Here is a 25484-nt window from a genome sequence, read left to right on the forward strand (position 1 = left end):
CAAAACCGAAATGGGGTCAGTACTCCAGTTAATCCTACGCAACCCATGATGATGCAAGCTCAGCAGCAACAGCAGCAGCACCAACAACCAGCTCAAATTGGAAATGGGCCTTCAGTCCAATTTATGACGCCACAAATGCGTCAGCAGATGAACTTACTTCAACAGGCAAACCAGCAGCGCTACCTTAACGCTATGGAGGAGCTTCAGCGGAGGCATCGGCAGGCATTACTAGGCGCTAATGGCGACAGTAACATAATTGCAACAATAAACGAGCACTTCGAAAAGATGAAGAAGCATGCAGCAGCTGAGCAGCGATATCAAGCTCAACTGCAGATGCAGAGCTTCCAGCAACAAATGATGCAACAAGCGGGACAGGCGGTCAACCAGAGCCCACAGATGGGATCCAATGCGCTGGCGAATCCAATGGCAGCACAAACTCCACAGCAGAGACAACAGCAGATGCTTGTGCAACAGCAGGGTGTTTTCAATACACCACCATATACCCCACAACAACAAGCACAAAGACCACCTATGTCGATGCACATGCAAGGGCAGCCACACTTGCAGGGAACACCGCAAATGCAGCACCAACAGCTTATGCAGAGACAACAGATCGAGCAGCTGCAACAACAACAGCAACAACAACAACAGCAACAGCAGCAGCAACAACATTTTCAGAATATGAATGGAATGCCTGGTGTGCATGCAGCAGTCAATAATGCGCTCTCTGGCAGTATGGCGCGACCAAAGAAGACACAAGGATCCCAGCCAACATCAGCGCAGTCATCACCATCACCTGCAAACGCTAGCCTTCCTGTGATCAACAATGTTGTACCAAATTTAAACATTGATTACACTACAATCACCTGTGATGAGTTTGAAGATCAATTGAGGGAGTTTATGAAGAACCGCGGTACACCGTTGCCAACCAAGATTCCAAGCATGGGAAGCAAGAAGATTAACCTGCTTCTATTGTTCCGACTCTCCATGGCAATGGGTGGGATGGAAAGCGTAAGTTTATATCGATACACTAATGGTTTTTCACGTTTGTCTATGTTCCGAAATCGTTTCTAAACCCGATGGTATACCCATATTATTGTTTTAATAACTCTCAATAGGTTTCGAAGCAAAAAGCATGGAAGAGTATCTCCAGTCAGCTCGATATCCCTGACACACTTGCAACAGCAGCTCAGACACTCCGGAAACATTACTCGCTTCTTCTTCATCCATTCGAAGAGGCGGTTATGCATGCTAAAAATAGTGGGATGGTCGTTCATCCCTCACTAGGCACAATTCCTGTGCTCCCTTTGCCAGAGCAGACAGACAATCAAGGTAACATGCCAGCCTTTGTATGATAGGCTTTCACTCAATTCATAATTTGTACTGACAGTCGTATTCATCTAATTTTTTTCTTCCCAATCTCATAGTTTCATCAGCTGGGCTTCCTGCTCAGCAGATCCAGATGGGGATGCCTGGAGCGCCAATGCTTCAACAACAAGCAGGTTTTCATAACCCACTACTACAACAACAACATCTACAACAGTTGCAACATCAACATCAACAACTCCGATTTTTCCAACAGCAACAACAGCAACAACAGCAACAGCAACAACAACAGCAACAACAACAACAGCAGCAGCAGCAGCAACAACAACAACAACAACAGCATCAGCAACAACAACAACAACAACAGCATCAGCATCAGCAGCACCAACATCAGCAGCAACAACAGCAGCAACAACAGCAGCAACAACAGCAGCAGCAACAGCATCAACTTCATCAGCAGCCACAGCAGCAGCCACAACAACATCAACAGATACTCCAGCAGCAGCAGGCTTTGCTCAATACTCGGAACCCAACAACTGGCCCCTTGACAAATTCTGGCCCAACGCCTAATGCAACAGCTCGGTTTTCACCATATCCAACAGCAATGCTACTTAAGCAGGCCCAAGCCCAGGCTCAGGCTCAAGCTCAGCAAGTGCATGCACAAACTCAAGGTCAGGCCCCGTCCCCAGTGCAAGGACAAGCTATAGCTCAGTTAATGCAGGAGTCTCCCGTGAGTCAGAATGCTGAGGCTGGGCAGCATATACTAGTAAATACCGATCAGCCAATCACAAAAGAGTCTAAGGATAGTGCTTCACCATCAGTAGACACTGCAGCTACGTCTCAAATAGACGCCTCGCAATCAACCTCTACCACTGCGGATGCACCAGTGAAAGAGCCTCCTAAGCCTTCGGATTCACAGCACCAAGATACACAAATTGCTACCACTGATGCTACAGGACTAGGACCATCGGCTGCTTCCGATCATGTAAGCCATACATCTGTCAATGAGCAGCCTACTAGTGCTACTACTACTACTAGTACTACTACCACTACTACTACCACTGTAGCATCGACTGCCGCTGCACCCAATGATACAATTAAAGGTCCTTCCATGGGGCCGATCCCCCCTCCACCTAATGTATCTGAATCGACCCTTGGTTTCGCTCAAGCCATGATGGCGGTCCCTGTACCTATGATTACGTTGCCATCAAACCTACAGCATGGACATGGGCCACAATCGCAGCCTTCAGAGGAAGCCTCTTTGAAACCAACAAAAGTGGAATCAACAACAGCCGAGCCTGTAGCGTTTGCGGAAGAAGCAGTGCCTCGGCCCCCAACCCCGCCCATGGTGGTAGCGTACCACCCCATTACAAGAACAGTTGACACCTATGGTGGCTTCGACATCATGACATTAGAAAAGTACAATCCTCCACACTATATTCCGGGGCGTGAATATTTAGGTAATATTTAGATACATGTGTTCACTCCATCTTTATTTAATTTATTTTTTACATCAATTTTTTGACACTTCGAATCTACTATTCATACTCTTGCTTTGAACATTGGTAGGGACCGTGGATATCCACGCATTGACTATGTCTCTCAAGTCTGGCATGAAATTTGAAGTCACCAACGCGCTCAATACGCTATCGACTTTGACAAGACAGGACTCTGACAATTTGCAGATCATGCATTGTCCTGAGCTTTTGGATGTCCTGCTCGATCTGATGGAAGCAACATCCTCAAAATGGAGATTTGACGGTTATATTCATAAAGCAGATTTCAATGACATTTGTGAAGATGAATTGGCGGATTCAGAACATCAACTTCACACACAGCAGGTTGGGATTTTTTGTCAACGTAGTCAGTTTGATACATATCAAAAACTTTTTGAGGCTAGCGTCGATGAGGCGTGCCATTTAATGGAGTACAAGTCATATTCTGAGCATAAACATCGGGACCAATTAGATTCCGCATCAGTATCAACGTCCGCATCAACATTGGACTTTCGTGAGTGGTCATTTAATAAGGATCAGTTCTTATCGCTATCCAACATTCTCCGAAACCTCTCGTTTTTGCCTGCAAATTATGAGTTCCTGGCTCGCCATCCTCGATTCTTAGAGGTGTTGAAGAGAACGCTCTTAGCCCCTCAGACGAAGGTGTTTGGATCCATTGATGACATTGAGGATCAAGGCAAAATTGCATCATCAGATCAAAAATCGGATGATATGGAGACCGATAGTGTTGAATATCAGAGGGCACAAGCACAAAAAATGAAGACTGAATGGCTGCCTTCCTCAGGGGCACTAGCAATTCTTGAACACCGTAAGGATGTCTTGACAATTCTGGCGAATCTATCTGGATACTTGATCTTACCAGACTCCAATGCGGCACAATGGATCATGCTTCTGATTCTTGATTTCATGAATGCAGAGGATACGTATTATGCCAGCCTGGCATTAGAGGCTGTTGCTAAGCTTGGCATCAGTCATGACAACCGTTTGTTACTCTCGAGCGTGGACAGAGATTTACGCAAAGAGACTTTGAAGCAGCGGCATGGGGGCCGGCTTCCACCACGTGCATTAGCTCACCACAAGACAACACCGACATCGTCCTCGGCTTTGCATGTATTTACAGACGATGCAATGGAGAAATGGGAGGAAGGCGGGTATTTACTACCTCTTTTTCAGTCGCTCTCTGCGATGTTGGGTAAAGTGCTGACCATCGTCACAGAACAACAAAGGGCGTTGGTGATGCCACATTCAACACTTGCGCATCTTGAAACACTCATGTTGGCGACCTACAACCTTGCAGCACTATCGGAAGTGGACTTTAGGCGATACATGGCAGTCCAACCAGGATTTGTTGCAGGATTATTGAAGTTAAGCGTGGCATTGGCAGATGTTCGGACACCAGCATATACATCTGCAAGTATGCGGACTGTTGAGACATTGCGGGTCATCTCGAAGGACAATGAGCACTTGCTAGTGCAGTACACAGAGCTGATTGCCAAAGCTGCAATGCAGCCTCACATTCATCCTAAGATCCTGGATGACTTGATGTGTGTGTTGTAAACTATAAATGTTACCATTTTTATAATTATCATTATCATTATCATTATCATTATTATCGTGTCTTTGCATTCGTTTACAATATTATTTTCAGGGGGTTGTTATTTTTCTCATTACATTTCTTTTTTATTTCCTTAACAATCCTGTTTAAATTGCCACCATTTATCAATGTTTTTGTTGATTGCTGTATTTAATAAAACAAATGAATAGAAGTATTGTCACACTGCTTTTCCAAAATAAATTGATTTTACATTTAGTCATTCTGAATGTGTTTTTTTTTTTTTTTTTCTCTTTATTCTTTATTCTTTATTCTTTATTCTGGAACCTACCAAGTCATCGACACTTTGGACACAGGTTCAAGAGTTTTTCAAGGCTTCCTTAAATCAGCCGTGGTGTATGAACGAAGCGTTAAGGTACCCAAGTCATGTTACCATGGTGGGGTTCTTCTACGATCCTGATTCTAGATCTGAGAATGATTCTACTGCACCAACCAGCAACAGCAGCAGCAGCAGCAGTAGAGACAGCAACAGCATTAGTGGCAGTAATAGCAGTGGCAGCAGCAGGAAGGATCAATTGATTCAGTTTATCGATCGTCAAATCACTCAGCTCAACAACCAGACCTACAGTTACAATAATAGTAACAGTAATAATAATAATAATAATAATAATAATAATAATAATAATAATAATAGTAGTAGTAGTAACGATAATAACAGGGAACTTGATAAATACAATCTTCAATCGGTCCAAACAAGCACCAAAATCCGAGGATTGATCCGTCCACATCCAGAATCACTCTTGATAGCAATCGAGCCTTCGCCATTTCTGATCCAATTAACTTTACAGCTCAGCCACCGATTCCCAGAGTTGGGCTTAAGATTGAAGCGGATTAATCATCTGTCTTTATGCTATTGGATTGATGAGCAAGAGCAGGAGCAGACGAAAAACAGAGTTTTGTGGACAGACCAGGCGGCTGTCTTGGTGAAGGATCTGATCACGATGCTTTGGCAACAACATGACGATACTCTTGTGCAAGATATCAGTAAGCAGGATAGCGGAAGGGAAGAGGATAAAGATAAAGATAGGGAGGTCAATGTTAATGTTAATGTCAATGTCAATACCGGACCAGATCCTTTGCTGACTGAACCAACGATAATGGTATCGAGATCCACACCTGCATCCTCATCTGTCTCAGTCCTCAATGAATCGTGGGATGTTGTTTTGTATTCTATTCGAAACAGGAACAAGGCCGGCCATTCACCTTATCCACTTACTGAGCTCAAGCGCTGGACACTTGCTTAACTTTCTTCATATCTTTGGAATCTATTTGTGGTTTCCCGATAGATAATAAAAATGATTTTGAAAGAATGTAATACAATATATTATAATGACTTTCTTTTTTTTTCATTTTTTTTTTTTTTCATATATTTTATTTGTTTTCTTTTCATTTTTATTACATGACTATCACAACTTGAGAATTTAGGCAGCTCGCTTCTTGAGAGCTCCACTAAGCATCAGTTCTCGGAACTCTGCATTACTCTTGGGAACTGGAAGTGTATTCGAAGTCCCATCTTTGGTTTCCCCTCCTCCATCTTTGTGTTCAGCCCCAGTTACGGACGATGCAATTGATGGCCCGATTCCGACACTTGAGGTCGTTGTTGCTGTGGTAATTGCTGCGGGCTTGAAGGCGCGTATTGGTGGACGAGTATGGCTTACGGGCCGCTTAATTCGTGGCTGCATTGATCGAGGTTGCATCAAGGGTGTCTTGAAGTTAGATCTCCTAAAAGCAAGGAAAATAATAACAATAACGAAATATAACAGAGAGTTCAGTAGGTTGTTGGCTTTGACCTGTTAACTAGATCACAATAAAGTAATAATAGTTACTTGTCATTTTCCTTGGTTGTGGTATTGAATGATAGCGACTTATTAGGTTCATTTTGCCCGTCCACTACATTTGGTGTGGAAGACACATCAGCTACACCAGAGTTTTGGGTTGTTGCTGATGCTACTGCTCTTTCATCTTCTTTTTTCCCATCCTCTTTGCCCTCTGCTTCCTTAGCCTTTCCTCTTGCGAGCGTCCTACGCTGACGTCTCGAGAGATGGGTGGTAGAAGAGATGTCATTTTCTTGTTGTTCAGATGTTTCAGTCGTAGAATCTGTTCGGCGACTTGACTCCGCTTTTGTAAATAGACGTCTTGCTGCGACTAGCTCCTTGCCTTGAAACATTGTACCATTCAATGCCAGCGCAGCATCAGCGTCGTCCTTTTTTTTTTTTTTTTTTTTTTTTTTTTGGAGGGGGGGGGGTTAAAAAAAAAAAATTAGCCAGATGGTCCGTTTGGTGCATTAAAAGTATGTGAATGCTGATCAATAGTAAATTTACCTCAGAGCTAAACTTGATGTTAGCCCAGGACCCACCACTTGTCGCGCCGCCTCTCTTAATAAACACAGATGTAGGCTCTGCGTACTAATGATCGACATCGATCCAATACATGTAGTTATTGATTACAATTATCAGTCACCATAATTTCAGTTCCTTTTAATCATAATCGTCGAGGTAACTTGGAAAGTGATACATACCAATGCCACTAATTTCCTAAGATCTTCTTCCTTGAGCTCATTTGATATTCCTGAAATGTGTAGTTCATGGCGGCTAACAAACGGCAGCCTTAAATATCCAAAACAAACATTATAAACAAAAATGTTATTACGTTATTACCAGTGTAAATATGATCAGATTCAAAAAAAAAAAAAAAAAAAAAAAAAAAAACTATTATCCAGAAAACATACGGTGGCTTCCCGGTTCCCCGAGGCTTCTTCTGAGAGGTGTCAGAGATTTTGACAGACAAACCGCGACGATCACCAACATCTCTCCCGTCTAATGCAAGAGCCGCGTGCGCTTCGTCCTTTATAACATGAGGACATGAGTGGAGCATAATGATAATAGAGAGAAGCTCAGTTATTATTGTTGGATCGGGACGGAGACAAGATATTAATAATGGATAGCGACAACAGGCTCTTAAGAGATAAGGGTGAACCTACAGCTGTCGTAAATTGAACATATGCGAATTGCCGCTTTCCTTCACTCCCTGCACGAGGAATAGTGCATCTTAAAACTTCTCCATACTAGGTGTGCATAGTAAAAAGAAGGCAAGATGTCAGAGTCTTTCTCCAAGTGTTGACATAGCATACATTGTATTACACAGTGAGAGAAAGGAAACTTTGCATTACTCCTTCAAACAACTCTTTTAGTCTTTTCTCAGTCATATTAGCTGGAAAGTTCGTGACAAAGCAGGTATCTTCATGTCGCCCAGCACTAATATCCAGTGGTTTTGCTCTATTACAATGATCACAAAAAAAAAAAAAAAAAATGGTTAATACATGAATATACTTGAATAATTTCGCGAAAATGTAGGGATTCTGGACACGTCAGACTTGACCACAAAACCTACGGCTTGTTCTTTTCAGCTATATTTTCATTATCCGTTTTTGTAATCTTCGCAGCAGGGGATTCGTTATCATTCTGGATGGAATGTTTTCGCTTTTTGTCCTTGGAAGGATTCTAATTTTAGATATTAAAGAGTTAAGGACCGTAGCAAATAAATAGATAAATAGAATAAAAAAGTATGTACCTTTGTTTGATCATTATCTACGTCTATAGTGGTTACTGCCGTAGTTGGTTCATACGCAGCTTGAGCACTATAGTTCGCATCCGTCTGTAAACCACTCTAAAGTTAAAGGAATTTAAGCGTTACACATTAAGGGTATATTAGGTTACCAAAATAAACGATTGGGAGTGTGTATAAAAAATTACTTGTGCACGAAGCGCCTCTATGGCTTTCATGGCATGACGAATCCGAATCAAAGCATCTTTATAATTCTGTAAAGTCCCGCTCCGTCTTTCAAATAAGAGCCATGCTTCAAACACTTTTTCAGGCCAGTCCAGGGTCTCAGAAACTTGGCATGCGCGGTTGAAAATTTGACGTGCACCTTTGTCATTTTGCAATGCCCTGCTAGGAGAATAAACACTGTATTAGCACCTCCTGAAAAGGATTGACGTGCTTTTGCCACTAAAATTGGTATTGCTTGACGTAGACTTGGCTTTTACCTCTCCATGTCAGCCTGTGCAATCCAGAAATCTGAGAATGATTTTTGTTTGCCTTCGATCGATTTCCAGAGTCTGCGTGCTTTCTCATGATCGCCGAGAGAAGTTGACTCAAGCTCAATCCACAGTCGCTCCAACTTGCAGTACGGGTCTCCTCCAGCTAACAAAGAAAATAAATTCGTTAGTAAGCGAAAAGTCAAAAGTCGTCTTGTACTAAAGAGTACGAGACATTAGACGAGTGTCTGGTCAACTATACATAACGCCTCGTACCTGCTTCAATAACAGTGACAGCGTGCTCGAATGCTTCTCTCACTTGCATTTTTCCAGCTGCTTCGAACAAGTTTCAACATTAGTATTCAAAGGAATATCCTATAGTTAATATGGGTACTAAAATACCTTTATTATTTACCTTCATCTTTGTTTGCTCGGCGATACTTGTATGAACAGCGCGCTAATAACACTTTGGAAAGCTCCTGTGGGTTGGAAAGGAGATTTAAGTCGCTTAAAGCACTGGCCAATACATCTATAGGTTATTGTTAACGTTAAATTAGGAATATAATAATAGTGGCATCTTGTCGTAGTGGAGCATGTTAGGCTTCCTGCCAACTTACCATTAAGTTCTTCATCAGGTCTCAAATAAGTTTCCTGCATTGGGACAGAAAGGTTGAATTTGTCAGTAGTGCCCTCTATACTCTATTTGTTAGCATACTGGGCAAACTGACCGGTTACTTACCATCATGATAAAACGATTCTCCCAGAGATCGCCACTCCATGGACAGTTTCGAGTTGATCTCGTTGCTACACTTAGCATTTCTGTCGGGTCGAGGTCATATTCCTTTTTGCTATGATTCTGTTAAACGATTATAAATCATCGTCAGTCCTCTCCCATGCTCCTACCTCCTAGACATGTATAAATACTATTGATTTGCTTGCTGCCTTACAGAGGATAACAAAAAGCCAAGGTATTCGTTCCAGATGGATGGGACCAAGCAATGCACAGCGATCGCTCGCTCGAATAAAGTCCTGATTCGTGAAAAATGATTTTTATTGTGCTTCAATTCATACTCGAGATAGCTCGTATAGACACCCACATCGTTACCGCTAGATTTCTAGAATTTAGAAGGAGGAAAAAAAAAAAATGAGTACCCATGGAACGTTGGATGCACCATGCACAGTACTCAGAAGAATGCCAAAATGATTCGCTGAAGTTTGTTTACCAGTTGCTCCTCGAAGGGTTCAAGTTTGGCTAAGACCTTCCGTGTAAATCCCACGATCCTATTGCTTTCAATCATGGATTCTTCATAGACTTGACCATCATATTTTGTAATAAATGATGATAAACTCGAGAATGTATTCTCCAAATCGGCGTGTGGGATGGCGATCCTGTCTAGGTAGGACAATTTAAGCCTCTTGATTTCCTCCAAACTGGGCATTTTTTTTTAAAAAAATAAAAATAAAAATAATTAATATTAACATTAATAAAGGTGAGTTGCGAATGATAGGGCTTCTAATGAGGGATGAAATTCCATAAATATATCGAATGCACCTACGATGGGGAATCCTAGATGGTCATAATGGAATTTGCAGGAGAAATAAAGAAAAAAAAAAAAAAAAAGACAATTTTGATTGGAATTAAAAGAGGATATGCAGAATATCAGTTAGATTACTTTCATTCATAGTTTAGAAGCTACGAGCGAACAACTTCCGTGGCTTCGGATGTTAGTTGATCAAATAGTATCTTTACCTGTGAGGCCAACTGTTGGAGCTCAAATTCCATCCATGTGTTCCACACAACATGGCTCTGCGCAACATGATGTCCGGTGAACTTTTTTGCTTTCTTAAACAAGTCAGTTAGATACTCCTTGCTGACAACACCATCATTCTCGGGGAATTCAATTGACTCCATGTACTCCTGGATCACATAGTCTAAAAACGATTTCCAGATCCTGATGGCTATTTTTTTTTTTTTTATAAATAACAATAATAATGGTGGTAATAAATATAAAATGTCGGTTGCGCGTTGAACCATATAGTTCGCTGATAAGTAATTAACAAGGTAAAATTGGCTGCAGCTGATATTTCCATAGGATGAATAGCATGAATAATCAAGTCATTACACAAGTAATCGGCTGTAGCTCTATCGTAAAGTTCAAGGACATGCTCTTTCTCATCTCTCGATGCTGCCATGTTAGATTCGTCCTCTATCCAGCTGATCCACAGCTCTGCAAAATACCAGAAAAATAGTTAATATTCTTTTATATATATATTGCGTCAAGATATAAGGTTATATTACTGCAACATACCTTCAGATAGCGGAAAAGCGGCGCTCATGTGCTCGCGAGCTCTCCTAATTTCCTCCAGCATGTCTGTACTTTTGAGCAGCGCGATTAATTGGATATGCTGTTCATATTGGTTTGGATTTTCCTCCAAAGATTTTTTTAGCCTAGCAATCGTTTCCAATGTTTCGGAATTCGAAGCATTTTGAGCATCGTCCATGTTGAAATCGTCTTCACTATCTGAGACATCACTCTTATCCATGTCACTCATCGTGTTTGTATTTATCTTATGTTAAGATTCTGTCTCCTTGCACTAAGAATCAAGTTGAATGTTGGATAAACGATGCTTATTTTATACAAGCAATATAATTGATATCACGTGCACAACTATGCCTAATTTAATATCGATCATCTAAATTTTAATTTCAGGCCACCAAGGCCTCTGTCCAGTCAACCTCAAGGGCTTGGTTGCCCAGGATCTGCAGACCGCCGGGACGCTTAAACTCAACTAGGAGTTGCGCCTTGGATGCATTCCAAGTGATCAAGATCTCCTCTGCTGGAACCGCGCTAAGTTCGCGCTGGTGTTGAATTGACTCAGTTGATGGTGGTGTCACAGGATCCACGATCGAAACACGGATTTGATGAGACTCAATTTGGCATGGTGACGATACTGTTCCCGTCTTGAGGACCTTGTTTGGTTCGACTCTGCTTAGGCCAATGCCCCAAATCAGGACCGATTGTACATTGGTAGGTCGAAGGTTGCGGCTGCCGTGAGGTGCAATCGTAGTGTCATCGTCGATTTCAGCAGGTTTTTCGTTTTGACTCGACTTTGCGGGATCGACAAAACTCTTAGCATTATATGAGAACATACTGAGGAAGCCTGGCCTTGCATGGAATTTGACCAGCGTACCATCTGCAGCCTTAAATGAATCATCATCATGATAATACTCTCCTCGGGCACAATCTGTCTCATCTAAGGCAACTAGGATCTGAATCGGCGCTTTCCTGACCTGCGTGGTGGTCCCGATAAAGGCATCAGGCACAATTCCCGCACGAGGCAGGATATGGCCGCCAGCAAGGTGAAGCGGAATTTTTTCCAGAGGTGCCTCCACTGTTAAGAATTTGCTGCTTGATTCCACAAAGACCTCAAGTTGACCAGAATGCAGATCATACCAACGTCCAGGTGGGAAGTATGCTTTCACAGAGGACTGCTTCAGCTTCAATACAGGTGAGACAAGGATCGACTCACCAACCAGAAACTGCTCGTCATTTGAAAGCAGGTTTTGGTCCTTAGGATCCAGGATCCAGAGAGGCGAGCAAACCATACGACCATCCTGGTGCGATCGATAGAAGAGCGTATACCAGTATGGCAGGAGCCTATATCGTATGTCAAGGTATTTGCGTGTAATATCTCCTAGAAGCTTGGTAATATAAGGCTCTTGTGGAGGGTTGGTGATACAGTTGTGGTTGCGCATGAAAGGATAAAACGCCCCCAGTTGATGCCATCGGATCAACAGTTCTTCGGAAGCAGCGTCTCCAAACCCACCAATATCAGCGCCGATCATACTGATACCAAAGAACTGAAAGTTGAGCAGTCCAGAGATTGAGGCCTTTAAGTCGTACTCTGCAGACCAGTTGTCGCCATTCCATTTGCTCGCAAATTGACCTGACCCCGGGAATGTACTGCGCGATAAAATGAACGGCTTTCTGTCTGGTCTGATGGATCGCATAGCATTATAGGTAGCAATCGCCTCCATATGGCCATAAAGGTTATGGGCGTCATATTCTGTGATGCCTCCGTAATGAAGAGCGTCAGGTGAAATAGTACGATATTCTAGGTCTGCATACTCGTTATTATTGTTAATTTTATACGGCGGTTGGTTCGGATGTTTATAGATAATCGGAGGCTTTGTTTTTTGTTGATCCACAACAGTGAGCGGTGGACTATTGCGAGCTGACAAGATGGAAGTCTCTAAATGCTCTCTCTCTGGATGATGAGGATCATGCTGCTCTTCGTATTCGCGCTCGTGCTGCGCAATAGCATCCTTTGGGTCAACGTGGTGGTCTGTCGTCTGGTCTGTCTTCTTCTTCGTGTTAGCGCCCGCATGCTGTGGCTGTACTATGCGGGCAGCGCCATCCGCTTCTTCATCCGGGTCTACTGTCGCCAATGCGAAATCGGAAGGTTGTATAGGACGATCCTCTGATGACTCAATGTGTGAACAGTCCCCATCATGGAAGCTGGCTGCCTCGTTCATGTCAATCCAGATGCCATCCAAGGGGACCTTCTTATACCACTCCGTGATATATTTAGTCCAATACGACTGAGTCCCGGGATTGAACCAATCTGGAAAGGTCGTTTTGCCTGGCCAGACCTTGCCAACAAAATCGACCAAATCACCCTCGTGGTACTTTGTACCATCTTCGGCCACTTCCAGCTCTTTGACGCGCCTTTTGACAAACAAACCCTTGGCCACTCCTTCATCATATGGTTCGTAAAGACCAGACTGATATTGGACTTTGATACCTGGATCCAAGATCATGACCATATGCTGATCTTGTGCATGCAACTGGTCCACATACTCTGCTAGCTGCTTGACTGGGAACCGTTCTTCATCAAAAGTGAAGCATTTATAGTCCTTCATGTAGCTAGGGAAGGCATCATTATTGAGTAGTATATGAGTATTAACTTCAGGTCAAAGACCTAATAACTTTTTTTTTTTTTTTTTTTTTTTTTTTTAACGTACTCAATGTCGACCCACATGGCCTCGAGGGGTAGAGAATGTTTCTTGAATTTTGCTACAACGTCCTTAACTTTATCCAGGGTATCATAGCCCCATCGACATATGTGAAATCCTTGAGCATAATAGGGAATCATACAAGGCCGTCCAATTAACTCTGTATATTGTTGAATGACCTGCTGTGGAGTTGGACCTGTAAAGATATATAGTTCTACAGCACCCCCGATAACCTTGTAAGTCAGCTTGTCGCCTTCTGGAGAGAACACAATGTCCATGCCATTTGAGCTTAAAAGAAGCTTTTTTATATTAAAAAAAAAAAAAAAAAAAATTGACGCTGTGTTAAGATCTGGAAGCGTAGTGATGTCAAATTCGTCTTTAATTCAAATTGGGCAGATGTAAAGATAACAGATAACTTTTTTAAACATTATTGTATCCAATCATCTGTATGCCCTGATTTATTCCTTCGTATCATGATGAAGGCTGATTACAAAACCAACTCCGAAAAAGTTTCAGGAGAGTTGTGACGACGCAATGACGCTTTTTTAACATTTTTCTCATGACGACTTACCACACCATGGGCGGAGCCAGATGGAAGGACTTCCATGTAAAAAGGATGGCATCCATAAAGGTTCGTATTAGGTTTGCAAGGGCTATCACGGGCCCACATCGTCGTCGTCGTGCCTGGCTGGCGGCGTAGCGGGCCTACATTCTCACCCAGGCCATACAGATTGGCAACCTGCCCTCCTCGTTCTCCTTTGCCGCCAAGATGTGTTGAAAGTTCAATGTACTGGTCTTTCATAGTCACTCCCAAGGAGGATGTATCAAACAATTTTTCGCCTGTCCCCTTGCGCAGGACTGTGAAAGAAAAAGAATTAGGATCATTCCAAATCATTTCATAGTCCAGCGTTTCATCCAACTCTTGATGACGTTTGACAGGATTACTAGGTGGATAACGAGGTACAATGGAGTGGGGCACTTTCCAAGCCTGATGTGCCGCATTTTCAATCTCGATGCATAGCCTTGTAGCAGACTGTGCCTGGCATTTCATTGTCAACAGTGAAGGATCAGGACCAAACTTAGGACCCATTTTTGCCTTTCGGGTTAGACCAAGCTGAAGTAGAACTTGGTCGTTCTTTTCTACTGGCAATTGGATAGGACTCGAAGGGAAAAAGCCATCACTGGCGCTCGGGAAATGATGAAAAGAAGGTAATGACGATAAAATCTTGTAGTCAGAAGTGAGAGGCTCAGCGACAGTCGTGCCAATGGCATCTAGAGTGGTCCTCACGAGATTCTTAAGTTGGTGAGTCATGGAGACAGAAGTTCTTGAAAAAACAGGGTTATGAGTGCGTAAGTGTGAACAGAAGAGGAGTAGGGTCGGATGCATGCAAGGAAGGGAGCAGGCAGGTGTAGAAGTAAGCGAGGAAACAAGACAAAAGGCAGAAAGTCAAAGATGGAATAACAGTCCAGAAAGACGCGCCACAGAGAAATATCCTACTGCACCATGTCGTCTGGCCAATAGGAAAAAAATTTCCTTGGAATATCCAGCAAGGCTTGTCTTTTCTCTACAACCATTCCGAGTTTCGATTAAGATACATTGTTAACGGTAGAAGCGAAAAAAGAGAAGAGGAAATTGAGGCTGAGCATTGTTTGTGTCATCGCTGACCCCACATTCCGCGTTAGATCCGCTTATAATCAAAGTCATGGCTCTCATTCAGGCCAACATTCCGCTTGCACTCCGTTTGGGGATTCAGGCACCATTGCTCTTTAGTAGCAAGCGATATGTAACTGCAGCTATCTTTTACTCTCATTCTTACAATAGCCTTCTACAACATTCTTCGATTCTCGCATCTCTATCGCCTCATGTCAGCGACTTTTAATCATCATGTTGGCACTTTTACCTCTCAAGTCCCTGTGCTAGCCTGTTGGTATTAATGGTCCAAAACGTGGAAGTCCAAGTACTGTTTACTGTAGCGTTTGCTTATGAGAAGGTACTATCAGTTCATACATATTGAGTTTGATATGCGCAGGTATATATATAATATTATGGATTCTTTTTATTAATACAAAGTCATTTTAGAAATAACCTTTGGCCTTTTTTAGGCAAATTAGAGTACAGGGTTGATATGAATACAGAAATGAAGCAAATGAGCAAACTGCAAATGAAAAAAAAAAATGAAAAAACTAAAAAGAAAATGCAAGTAATGAGGATATATAAAAAATGCTATAAATACAATTATAATAATAATAAAAAAGGGTAAATTGACCCTTCTATTACGTCAACTTGGCCCTCGCCCTGGCCTCCGAGAGCCTGTCGGTCTCCTCGGAGGTTGGATGGATACCATCCCTTCTTTCAGCCTTTACTGCGTAATGCCTTAGCAATGCATCACGGCGAACGAAGGGGCGATGGCAAAAGTCGCAGGGCCACGTCTTCTCGTTGTGCTTAGAGATTTGGTGGCGCTTTAGGTCATGGACCCTTCCAAATCTCTCATTAGGACACAACTCGCATCGATATCCACCATCCCGGTGTTGCGATGCTGAGGTTGTTTTTGACTTGAGAAGTTGTGTCGTTTTGCTGCTGCTGCTGCTGCTGCTGCTGCTGCTATTGTTGTCATCACCGCCTTGTTTATTGCGGTTGAGAGCAGACAGCAACACTATCGCAGGCTCCGACACATCAGTGGCCTGAGACTCTCCTTCGTTGATCATGCTTACAGTGGCTGTCTTTGTGCGACGAGGTGGGTATACTTTGGGTGTTTTTTTAGCTGGCTGTCTCCGGACGCGAGGTGCTTTGAGTGTAGATTTTGGACGAGAGCGCATTGTACTAGAAGTGGAAGTTGGGTTCTGTTGCTTTTTAATACGCTTCTTTGCAATCGCGGAGTCGTCATCATCTTGCGACCTTGCCCTCTTCCTGATGTTATTTTTGCCATTATCTTTGCTATTATTCTCTTCGCTATGGTGCTCGACCCTATCGTTGTCTTCATCGTCGTCATCATCTTCATCATCGTCATCCATTCCCGAGCTTAATGAACCATCCGAGTTAAAGAGATCATCCATTTCTTGCTGTCGTTGATGGTGAATGTGGTGTTGTGATGGTGCCTCCTTCACGTTGGTATTCGAACAGATGCTTGGCTGGCCAAGGGCCTCTTGCACAGCAGACAACATCGCTGCAAGTATTTTATCTGAATCGGATGCAGATGCCTGAGCTCCTAGGGCGGAATATATACCCTTAATATTTAGTGACTCGGTCGACAGAACTTCATCAATCGACACGTTGTAGAGGTCCGAAGGTGCTGCTGTCTCAACACTCTGGTTTTCTTTAGATAAATGATGTCCTGATGCAGATCGAATGGCATTATCAATAGTGCTGCGTTGCATTGTGTAGTAAGATTGCATGCCTTGTGAATGTTGAAGATCTGATAAACTTTGATGAGATGAGTTATTGAAAAGATCAAGATAGCCAGTAGAGAGAGAGTAGATTTTAAAGTTTTGATTGATGTCACTCTGGCTATTTAATTTAAAATTGTTGCTGATTTGACTTTCTGCAAGGCTATTTTCCATGGTATTCAGAAATGACGACGAACTCCAAGGCGAGGGGGGAGGCGAAAGAGAGTCCAATAAGGCTAAGTCTTCTGATTCGGAGCATGGCGTACTAACAGGCGTGAATGCTGTCAAGATAGTCGATGTAGGCGAGGTCTCTGTCTCGGTCATAGAGATATATGAAGCAGTGTCAGTCAAGAGGGATGTGTCCTGGTTGCTCTCGCACAGAGTAAGTGTTGAAGGGACATCAGGCCATATTGTAGCCACAGTAGTAGGTGTGATAGTTTCGGTATGGGTTTCGAGAGAGCATGTTGAGTCCAAGGCAGGATCAAAGATGGTTGTGAACTCGTCGCAAAGTGCTCGAGTGGTCTCTCTTCGAAGAAGGGGAACTGTAATTGTCATGATTCTTTTTGCTGCGCCTTGCTTGTGAATATGGATATGAATATGAATATGAATGTGGATATGAATATGAATATGAATATGAATATTAATATTAATATTAGTTTGGATATTAATATTAAGCGAGAAGGAGGCGATGAAGAAGAATGAAGAAAAAAAAAAGAAAAAAGAGAAGAGAGAGAGGAAAAGAGGTGAGAGCTAAAACTCAAGCTTTTTATAAGGAAAGAGGGTCAACTCACTTGGCATGTCTAATTTAATTTGCCTAATTTGGAAAAGATAGTCCCAATAATACGCCACAATCAAATACAGATTTCCTCATAATTGGCCTGCCACGCGCGTTAGAGCATTCTGTGGGAAGACTTCGTATATTTCGTATATTGTGAGCGTGGTGTAACCAGCTGATTAAGAATAATAGAGGGACAGGCAGCTTCGTTTGCTTTTTTTTTTTTACATTACGCCAGTGAATTGCTTTCGAAACATGCAAATGTATACAATGTTTGTAATTCTGCTGTCTTCATTCACCACAATTTGTTTACAATCTTTTCAAAAGAACACGGAGCATGTGATCTTTATTTATTAAATTGAAAAGTAGTCTCCTTGACTAGGCACAGTGGACATGGTGGCCGTATTGTCGCGCTTGGACCGCCGTTGTTGTTTGCACTCCTCTTTTTCTTTATGGGCCTTGGCCCATGCAAGTGCACGCTCAATACGAGAATCATACTGTTGTGGGAAATGGTGCCATAACCAATTAGTCCGGAGTGGAATAGACATAAAGTTTTCTTTATCCGAAAACTCGATACGGATCTCTTTCTTCTTGGAGCCATTAATACGAGGCTTCTGTGTCGTGTAAACTTTATGAATATCATCCTCGTCGGACAATTCACCATCTTCATCTTCAAGATCTACTTTTCTCTTCTCCTGCTCTTCTTTTTTCATCCCTTGCTCTTCATTAGACGGTGTTAACGACATCTCCTTGCCCTGATGACTGTCACTGAGAATATGCTGAGTAGCCAAATCACGGGCATTAGAAGGGCCTTCATATAGAATGGGGTCACCTAACATTTTAGATGTGGACGTTGTTGTCGGAGCCACGGTTGTCGTAGTAGTAGACTTCTTCCTAGAAGGTAATTCCTGAGGGCTTTCTGCGAGGGGTTGATGCGGAAACACAACAGATTCTTGTTGACCTTGCCCATTCAAATCGGAAAGTACAAGGCTCACATCACTAGCCAGGCGCACAGGCGCCTGATTAGGCTGATATGGCATCACTTTAGGGGCCCTGGCGCTTATTCCTGAGTTGGTGCTACTTTTATCATCTAAGCTTGGAGTATCGACTGCCACGTTATCATAGCGGTGATGCTTGATTCCATTACTCTTGATCGAAAATGCCGAAGTGAAGACTGAAAGCGATCGATGGATCGTGCTTTGGCTTGTGTTGCTAGTATTGGAACTAGTACTCATGCCACGCAATCGGCCTGGTGATATGCTGCTCTCAGTATCTGTAGATGGGGTATCTTCTAACCAGTTTTCAGGCAATCCAAATTTGCTGTCTCGACCGTGACGCTTATTCTGAATGACAGGCGTGTCTTCATAGACCTTGTGTAAATAGGTCACTGTGCCTCCTATGACAAGTCGAGGCACATCATCCACTGCCCGAAGACTCTTCTGTGCTTTTTCTAGTACCTCAAGGATCCTCTCCATCTTTTCACTGTGATCAAGTCCTTTGTAAGCTGGATTCAAGCTCTCTAATGCCGCAATCTTGATCAGCTCCTTCAAATCTAATGCATTTCCATAGCTTAGGCGACAAACAATATCGCTTTCATTGATGAAGGCGATCTGGGTCCGCTCCCACTCCGCTGCAAGATTGGGTGTGCAGATTGGTGGAGGCGCAAACAAATAGGCCTTGATTTCTAGTTTTTGCTCCTTAGATCCAGACGTTGCTGGTATTACATAATCCGCAAAGTGGTCTTGGAGGAGAGAACAAAGTAATGACGAAGACCCCGCTCCGAGAGAATGCCCGATACTAGTAAACCATCAAAAACAGTAAAATTAATAATAACTCCTCGAAGCTCTGAAATGAGAATAATAAAAGCCAAGTATTAAAACTCACCAGTAGATAGTCTTCAGATTAAACTTCCTAAGTGCCGCTTCAATGTCTTTACCACTGCGTTCGAGGACAAACCGAGCATTATCCATGATGCCCTTATGCACAAGTCCCCCTTTGTAAGGGTAATATTCGCATACGAGGTCTGTCATGGCATCAGTAATACTCTGTGAACAATGAGGAATACACCAAGAAAAATTAGTTTCAGGTCAAAGAAAAAACAATATTTGTTATGAGGAATAATCCCAATATTGCCATATGGCCAAACATACAAAGGTACCACGGATGATAATGCAAAGTGCATTGTACTTGGGATCGCGAATGATGTAGTAACTAGGCACAAGAGCTGTGCGCTTGTCGAAGTGCCAGATAATCATATCCTCCTTTTTGAGCTTGAAATAATCCATCACGTTTTTTCGGTCAGAATTGAACCGAACAAAGTCTGCGAAACAAATAAAAACGACATCGAGTCAAAAAAAAAATAACTCTTATAACAAAATCAAATCAAAAACAAAACAACATAAAAAAAAAAACGTACTCAGTGGCGCAACTTTAAAGCTGTATCCAAAGTATACCCATGGAAGAGAGCCATAGGATGCGATGGCAAGGCGCACGAAGTGACGTGCCTTTTCCAAAATTTCGATGTCGTTGAAAGCTCTATTTGTTGTTGGCCTATTTATCCAGGTAATATATCAAAATTATATCATTAGAGAAACGTAGACATTTCTGTTGAACAAAAGCAAGCGAAAGATAACTCTATCATCCTAAATGTGATATTTACTTACGTTGGATGTCTTGCATAGTATTGCTCAACTATATGGAAACCTCTCCAAAATGCGCCTCGGGTTAGATTCCAGCCATGGCCAAAGAATGAACTATATATCAGTTGGATATCTTTGAATGCAGACCGTGTCTGCTCGGAGAATAGTTTAAACTTTGGTTTCTTATCCTTGCCATTGCTATGTCTGTCTGTAGATCGGCTCAAATAGAGGTCCTTCTTTGCTTGGTCTCCATTGGCCATGATTCCTGCCATCAGCTCTTCCTCCTGTTTCCTGTCAGCCTCAGTAGGATGTTCGCCTTTGACCTGGTCCTTATTGTTGTCTTTGTCGTTAGGGGAGCTAAGGGTGTCTTCTTCATACCCAGCATCATCGTCGTAGCTCAGCTCAGACTCATCCCAGGATGGTATGCCATTTAGATTGATATTATTATCTGACAGCCACTGATACGTATTCAAAGGCGTCGACGGGGACCCTGGGCACTGGGACAGTGTTGGCGACAACGGCGGAGAGAGAGGTGATCCAGCCGAGAGCGTTGTTCCATAATGTAGCAGAAGGTTAGGTGGAGAAGAGGGCATTTGCAAAATCCGTGAGCATTGTTGCTGTTGGTGTTCGCTGCGCGAAACAGGAATAGGTGCTGAGAGAGATCTGACAGGAGTATTTCTAGACTCGGTATCGCTGGAGGAAGAAAGAGACAGATTCAAGTCCGAATCGTATCCATTTTTGTTGCAGCTACTTTCAGGGGCCGAGGAATCCAATGACAAACTCGAATTCACAGATCTTTTTGCATTTGATATGCTATTAACGGTGTTATGTCTCCTAACTCCTTTTTTTAATTGTGCGGAGGCCAAGTTATGGGTCTGGTCCTTGAAATGCATGGTTACTTGAACTGTGACCATGCCGACTTCGACTCCATTCATGACTTGCTGTGCAAATGAATCTGACCGAGTAGGGTGAGGACGATGGTCAATGGTTGAAATATCCTTGCCATTCTCTGACCCTTTAGTGACGAGAATATCACCATTCTTGATATCAGCTGAAATGGAGCCAAATTTGGAGTACGATCCATGTTTGAAAAGTGGAAGGTCAAACTCGAAAACATCATCGTGCTTCCTGCAGAACGTAGTAGCATCAAATCGCGATGAAAGAATAGATTGCCCTGGCTCTGTATCGTTGTTTCCGCCGCTATCATACTTGTTGCCAACCTTCTTCTGAAGATCGCGCAGAGGCAAGTAGGCGCGTCCAATTTTGACATGGTGGTTGAAAGCCTTTTTCACGTCATAAACGTCAATTTTAAGCGTATCGAATGTCATACTATGGACAGTCGTATTGAAATCGAATCTTTGATGTGTATGATCTCCAAGGTTCTTAGCAGGTTTTGTTTCCTGGCTTACGTTCTGAAGTTTCAACCGGAGTTGTGTTCTATCATGTAGCCCATTACAAGTAATGCTGCGGATCCTAAAAGTAATGTATTCTAGAGATCATTGAGGCATTACTTAGTTACTTCATAATAATAAGGCATGGAATGCTTAGTACACAGTAAATTATAATGAAAACATCATACCAGGCACAACTGTCAGGGACCATGCAAAGATTTACAAATAGAAGAGTGCGACAGAAGAACAAAACATGTCAATGAAGTACCAGGTCAATAGTTGCGTCTGTTGATAACTTCTAAAAGCCATCATTTATGTTGAATTTGAACCGGACAATGCTTACGTTCAACACAGAACCCACCATTCGTGGCTTGACTTAGAAAAGAGGCGCCACTGTCGGAGCGAGTAGCTGGGTGCGGCTTGTTCAAAATGGCTGTATTTCAGTTGAATGCGTAATTAAAAATGGAAAAAAAGTTAATTGCATAATCAAATGGCAAATGGGTCCAAGCTTATTCCTTCATTTTTGTTTTTTGTGTTACACTCAGACAAGCAAATCTTATTAACTGCTCTGTTTTAAGCTGATAGGGACAGACAAGCGCAAGCCAGGCTAAAAGGATAGTGTACTTGCCATGTGAACTATTGAAAGCCGCACTAGGATGGTCCCCGATTGGGAGGATTTGTGTCTCTAAAGGTGCTGCTTCTGGTACGGTTGCAATTGAAGCGGGAACAAGAGCAGTGGCAAATGTGGCCATGGTGTGTTTATCGTAAGATCGCTGTAAGGTTGAATTGAGGTATCTTTGGAAAAGAGAGCGAAGAATGTGTTTGTAAATGTTCAAGTCTTCAGAAGTATTAGACCTGGTGGTGGTGTGGAATGGGGTATATGTTAAATATGAGCAAATACGTTGTTGCGCTAGTTGCAAATGAATGTGAGAGGAATGAGAAGAAGGTCATTTAGATGAAATGCTAAATGAGAAATGCCAGAAATATTCGCAGGGAAATACATTTAGCCACTGCCACTTACGACACGAGGATTGACTCTCGATTTTGAGATAAGTCTGTGCAGAGCAACTTGAGTGTTGCAAGGTAAGTGGGAGAAAAGAGGAAAGAAGGCACTTTTTTTTACTAATGTTATTAACCATTTTAATGTCAGCCTCTTTTTATATCTTCAAATCAAAAGGCTGGCAAGCACATGCAAAAAGAAGTTGGCAAAGTAAATAGAGAAAGAGCACAGGATGCTGGTTGTATCGCTCCACACTTCTCTCCACGGATTGCTCTCTCTTTACACTCACTCCACATTAGAAAAAATTTTTTTTTTGACTTCCAGTTCTTAAATTATTAATGCATTTATGCATTACGAGCAGGCGTGTTTATCGGTCACGAACCAAATTGCATCTCCACTTCGGCAAAAGAAACCATTGAGACGAATTTTTGCTTTGTCCTACAAACAGAGAAATGCATGTGCAAGCGACAAAAAAATACACATTGTAATTAACCTGTTTGGATGAACAGTGCTGCTGGTGCTACTTTTCTCATTGAGCGGCTTCTTTTTATTACAGGTTGCTGGTTTGCTACATACTAGCGTCCGAGTGTCCCTGGCTAAAACCCCCAACTTAATCATCTACCCAAGACAGCGCACTAAAAAAAAATACCAATCGTCTTAGATACCGTAAATGAGTAACCCCAAAATCCTTCAAGAGGAGAGTAAGTAGAATGAGGCTTGTAGAAAGCCGATAAGGATTCTTGGGAAGAGTAAATTCTTGAAAATTACTGTTGTGACTTCGTTTTGAATCACAAAAAGGTCAAATGAAATGCCGCTTTTTCTTCGCACCTTCATTATTATCTTGAATTACTTAAAAGTTCCCAAGAGCCATCTATATCACTACCACAATTCGAATATAAATAATGGCGTCACTTAAAGGAAGGCGCTCAACTAAATCGGCTAAAGCGACGACACCGGCTGTTGTATCAAATGTCTCGAGCGTATCAACAGCTTATCTTCAGGAATTGGAAGATACATTCCAGCTCTATGATCCGGAGAATACAGGAGTGATGTCACTCAAGAGTCTAAGGCTTGCAATGAGAACATTAGGTTTTGAGGCTTCTTTGGAGAATGTTATGGAAATCATCCGCGAAATACCATCGCTCAGTATTCACAGACCCAAGAAAAAAAAATGCTCAATAGTCAAAGGTATGATAAGCAGCACCAACAATATCAACTCCAACAACAATAAGAATAAGGGCAAGGAGAAACAGAATGACTTGGAGCCGATTGCGGAAGGCATCTCTGGTATAAGACGGAGCTCACGTGTGACGTCTGGGGCATTGAAGACAGGGTACAGGTCAAAATATGTGGATGAATCAGACGAGGCTTTAGTGAGTGACGATGATGACAATGACGATGACGATGAATATGAGGACATTAAAACCCTAGACTCAGACGGAGGCGGTGATAAGAGCTTTATTCGAAGGAATACAGAAGAGAATGATTTTGGGGATGACAACCTCTACTTCACTCTGCAAGATTTTATCACGATCATGATACCTAATGAGGTATGTTAGCGTTGAATACAGAGTAATATGAGTAATATACACATTTGAAGTGATGGACTGATCAGCCGTTTTTTAATCCAATGCGATCAGGACCAACACGGCCAGGATGAGGTTTCACGGATATTCCAACTGTTTGACTTGCAGGGTAAGGGGTCGATCCGCATTGAAGATCTGCGACGAGTTGCCAAGGAATTGGCCATATCCATGGGGGATGAAGAACTGCGAGAGATGATCGAAGAGGCTGACCGTGATGGTGATGGATGCGTTACTGAGCAGGAATTTGCTCGGATTTTAGAAAAGACAGGATTTTGAAGACATTGATAGCTAGTAACATCCACAGCCATTTATTGAAAATTATTAACAAACGGCTCATATGACTTTATCAACCAATTTGAAGCTTTACAATTTTGTTTAAGAGACTGAGGCACTGATGATAAGGTGTTGTGTGGGTTTAATAATGAGTGGTCCCGCCTTTAACTTCCTTCACTCCTTCCAGCCTGTTAGACATAGAATCAACAGGTGTTGCTAGTTTCTCCTGTGTTGTATTGTTCTACCTTCAACAAGAGTTACTGCGAAAGCTGGAAGGTCACTTGGGAACTTGGGGTACCTATCAAGTATATCAGCTAGAAGTAACTGCAAATGCTCAATTGGATTTATATCTGGAAAGCATGCTAATCAGTCTGAAATCTTGAGGATACTTTGCTTTGCAAGCTTGCAAGTATGGTCGGAGCATTGTTCCCCATAAGAATACCGCCCTCTATTTTCAGCCATAAACCCGGCAAATCCACCTTGATATACATCTTCCACGAAACACTGTCCATCTCTACGATCACATTATATCCAAATACAACCAACCGGAGCTTCTCTAGCTGTCGTAGATGCTCTACAAATCATTACAGTTGCTCTATCGCTCTTGAAAGTTGACGCCAGGCAATCGTACCTGCACTTTCCTCCGCCATACACCAAAGCCTCATCCGACTGAAGTGCTCATCTCTTTCAAAAGATCAATCCAAACTACTCGAGTTCAGCCTTCCTTGCATCAACTGTCATTAAATATGGCTTGCAGAGCTGCAATACTAACGCATGGTGTGTCCTGGCAATGCTTCTTTACTCGCTTTTTCGTCAATTGATTAGCAGCATCCTTGAGAGTAGCCCCTTCGCTCCTTGGCCTTGATGTAGTACATGGTGCTCATGGTGCCCTATTCACTCAGCGTCTTGGGCTGCCTTGAAGTCGGA

At 42.5% G+C, this 25484-nt stretch overlaps 8 protein-coding genes across 8 annotated transcripts; 3 read left to right on the plus strand and 5 right to left on the minus strand.

Annotated features, from left to right (window-relative positions):
• Positions 1–2861: 2861 nt before the first annotated feature.
• On the plus strand, positions 2862–4621 carry BCR41DRAFT_174415 (hypothetical protein). Its single transcript, XM_022019720.1, has one exon. The coding sequence runs from the start codon at positions 2922–2924 to the stop codon at positions 4398–4400; it is 1479 nt and encodes a 492-aa protein (XP_021877330.1). The 5' UTR covers positions 2862–2921; the 3' UTR covers positions 4401–4621.
• Positions 4622–4829: 208 nt separating this feature from the next.
• BCR41DRAFT_425345 (hypothetical protein) lies at positions 4830–5699 on the plus strand (the record flags this gene model as incomplete). Its single annotated transcript, XM_022030573.1, has 1 exon — positions 4830–5699. The coding sequence occupies one exon, from the start codon at positions 4830–4832 to the stop codon at positions 5697–5699; it is 870 nt and encodes a 289-aa protein (XP_021877331.1).
• Positions 5700–5834: 135 nt separating this feature from the next.
• BCR41DRAFT_361469 (hypothetical protein) lies at positions 5835–11080 on the minus strand. The gene is made up of 21 exons (XM_022025540.1): positions 10802–11080; positions 10616–10720; positions 10243–10451; positions 10049–10059; positions 9716–9923; positions 9440–9607; positions 9232–9348; positions 9110–9143; positions 8908–9021; positions 8769–8825; positions 8502–8658; positions 8208–8406; positions 8026–8121; positions 7846–7955; positions 7625–7730; positions 7436–7519; positions 7184–7299; positions 6974–7061; positions 6777–6860; positions 6282–6658; positions 5835–6177 (listed from the first exon to the last, which is right to left on the minus strand). Exons 1-21 carry the CDS (start codon positions 11043–11045, stop codon positions 5877–5879), a joined length of 2985 nt encoding a protein of 994 aa, XP_021877332.1. The 5' UTR covers positions 11046–11080; the 3' UTR covers positions 5835–5876.
• Positions 11081–11130: 50 nt separating this feature from the next.
• BCR41DRAFT_425347 (glycosyl hydrolases family 31-domain-containing protein) lies at positions 11131–14943 on the minus strand. Its single transcript, XM_022030574.1, has 3 exons — positions 14081–14943; positions 13519–13808; positions 11131–13420 (listed from the first exon to the last, which is right to left on the minus strand). Exons 1-3 carry the CDS (start codon positions 14894–14896, stop codon positions 11200–11202), a joined length of 3327 nt encoding a protein of 1108 aa, XP_021877333.1. The 5' UTR covers positions 14897–14943; the 3' UTR covers positions 11131–11199.
• A 792-nt stretch (positions 14944–15735) lies between these two features.
• On the minus strand, positions 15736–17581 carry BCR41DRAFT_425348 (hypothetical protein). The gene has a single exon (XM_022030575.1). It carries the CDS (start codon positions 17446–17448, stop codon positions 15784–15786), a length of 1665 nt encoding a protein of 554 aa, XP_021877334.1. The 5' UTR covers positions 17449–17581; the 3' UTR covers positions 15736–15783.
• A 400-nt stretch (positions 17582–17981) lies between these two features.
• Positions 17982–21963, minus strand: BCR41DRAFT_174517 (hypothetical protein). The gene is made up of 6 exons (XM_022019722.1): positions 21887–21963; positions 20332–21796; positions 20085–20218; positions 19819–19988; positions 19553–19713; positions 17982–19465 (listed from the first exon to the last, which is right to left on the minus strand). Exons 2-6 carry the CDS (start codon positions 21633–21635, stop codon positions 18022–18024), a joined length of 3213 nt encoding a protein of 1070 aa, XP_021877335.1. The 5' UTR covers positions 21636–21796; positions 21887–21963; the 3' UTR covers positions 17982–18021.
• Positions 21894–22929, minus strand: BCR41DRAFT_174515 (hypothetical protein). The gene is made up of 3 exons (XM_022019721.1): positions 22720–22929; positions 22042–22608; positions 21894–21895 (listed from the first exon to the last, which is right to left on the minus strand). The coding sequence occupies exons 1-2, from the start codon at positions 22835–22837 to the stop codon at positions 22208–22210; spliced, it is 519 nt and encodes a 172-aa protein (XP_021877336.1). The 5' UTR covers positions 22838–22929; the 3' UTR covers positions 21894–21895; positions 22042–22207.
• A 604-nt stretch (positions 22930–23533) lies between these two features.
• Positions 23534–24632, plus strand: BCR41DRAFT_425350 (hypothetical protein). Its single transcript, XM_022030576.1, has 2 exons — positions 23534–24248; positions 24339–24632. The coding sequence occupies exons 1-2, from the start codon at positions 23601–23603 to the stop codon at positions 24558–24560; spliced, it is 870 nt and encodes a 289-aa protein (XP_021877337.1). The 5' UTR covers positions 23534–23600; the 3' UTR covers positions 24561–24632.
• Positions 24633–25484: the final 852 nt, after the last annotated feature.

Source organism: Lobosporangium transversale (genome assembly GCF_002105155.1).
Source record: "Lobosporangium transversale strain NRRL 3116 chromosome Unknown BCR41scaffold_48, whole genome shotgun sequence".
NCBI lineage: Eukaryota > Fungi > Mortierellomycota > Mortierellomycetes > Mortierellales > Mortierellaceae > Lobosporangium > Lobosporangium transversale.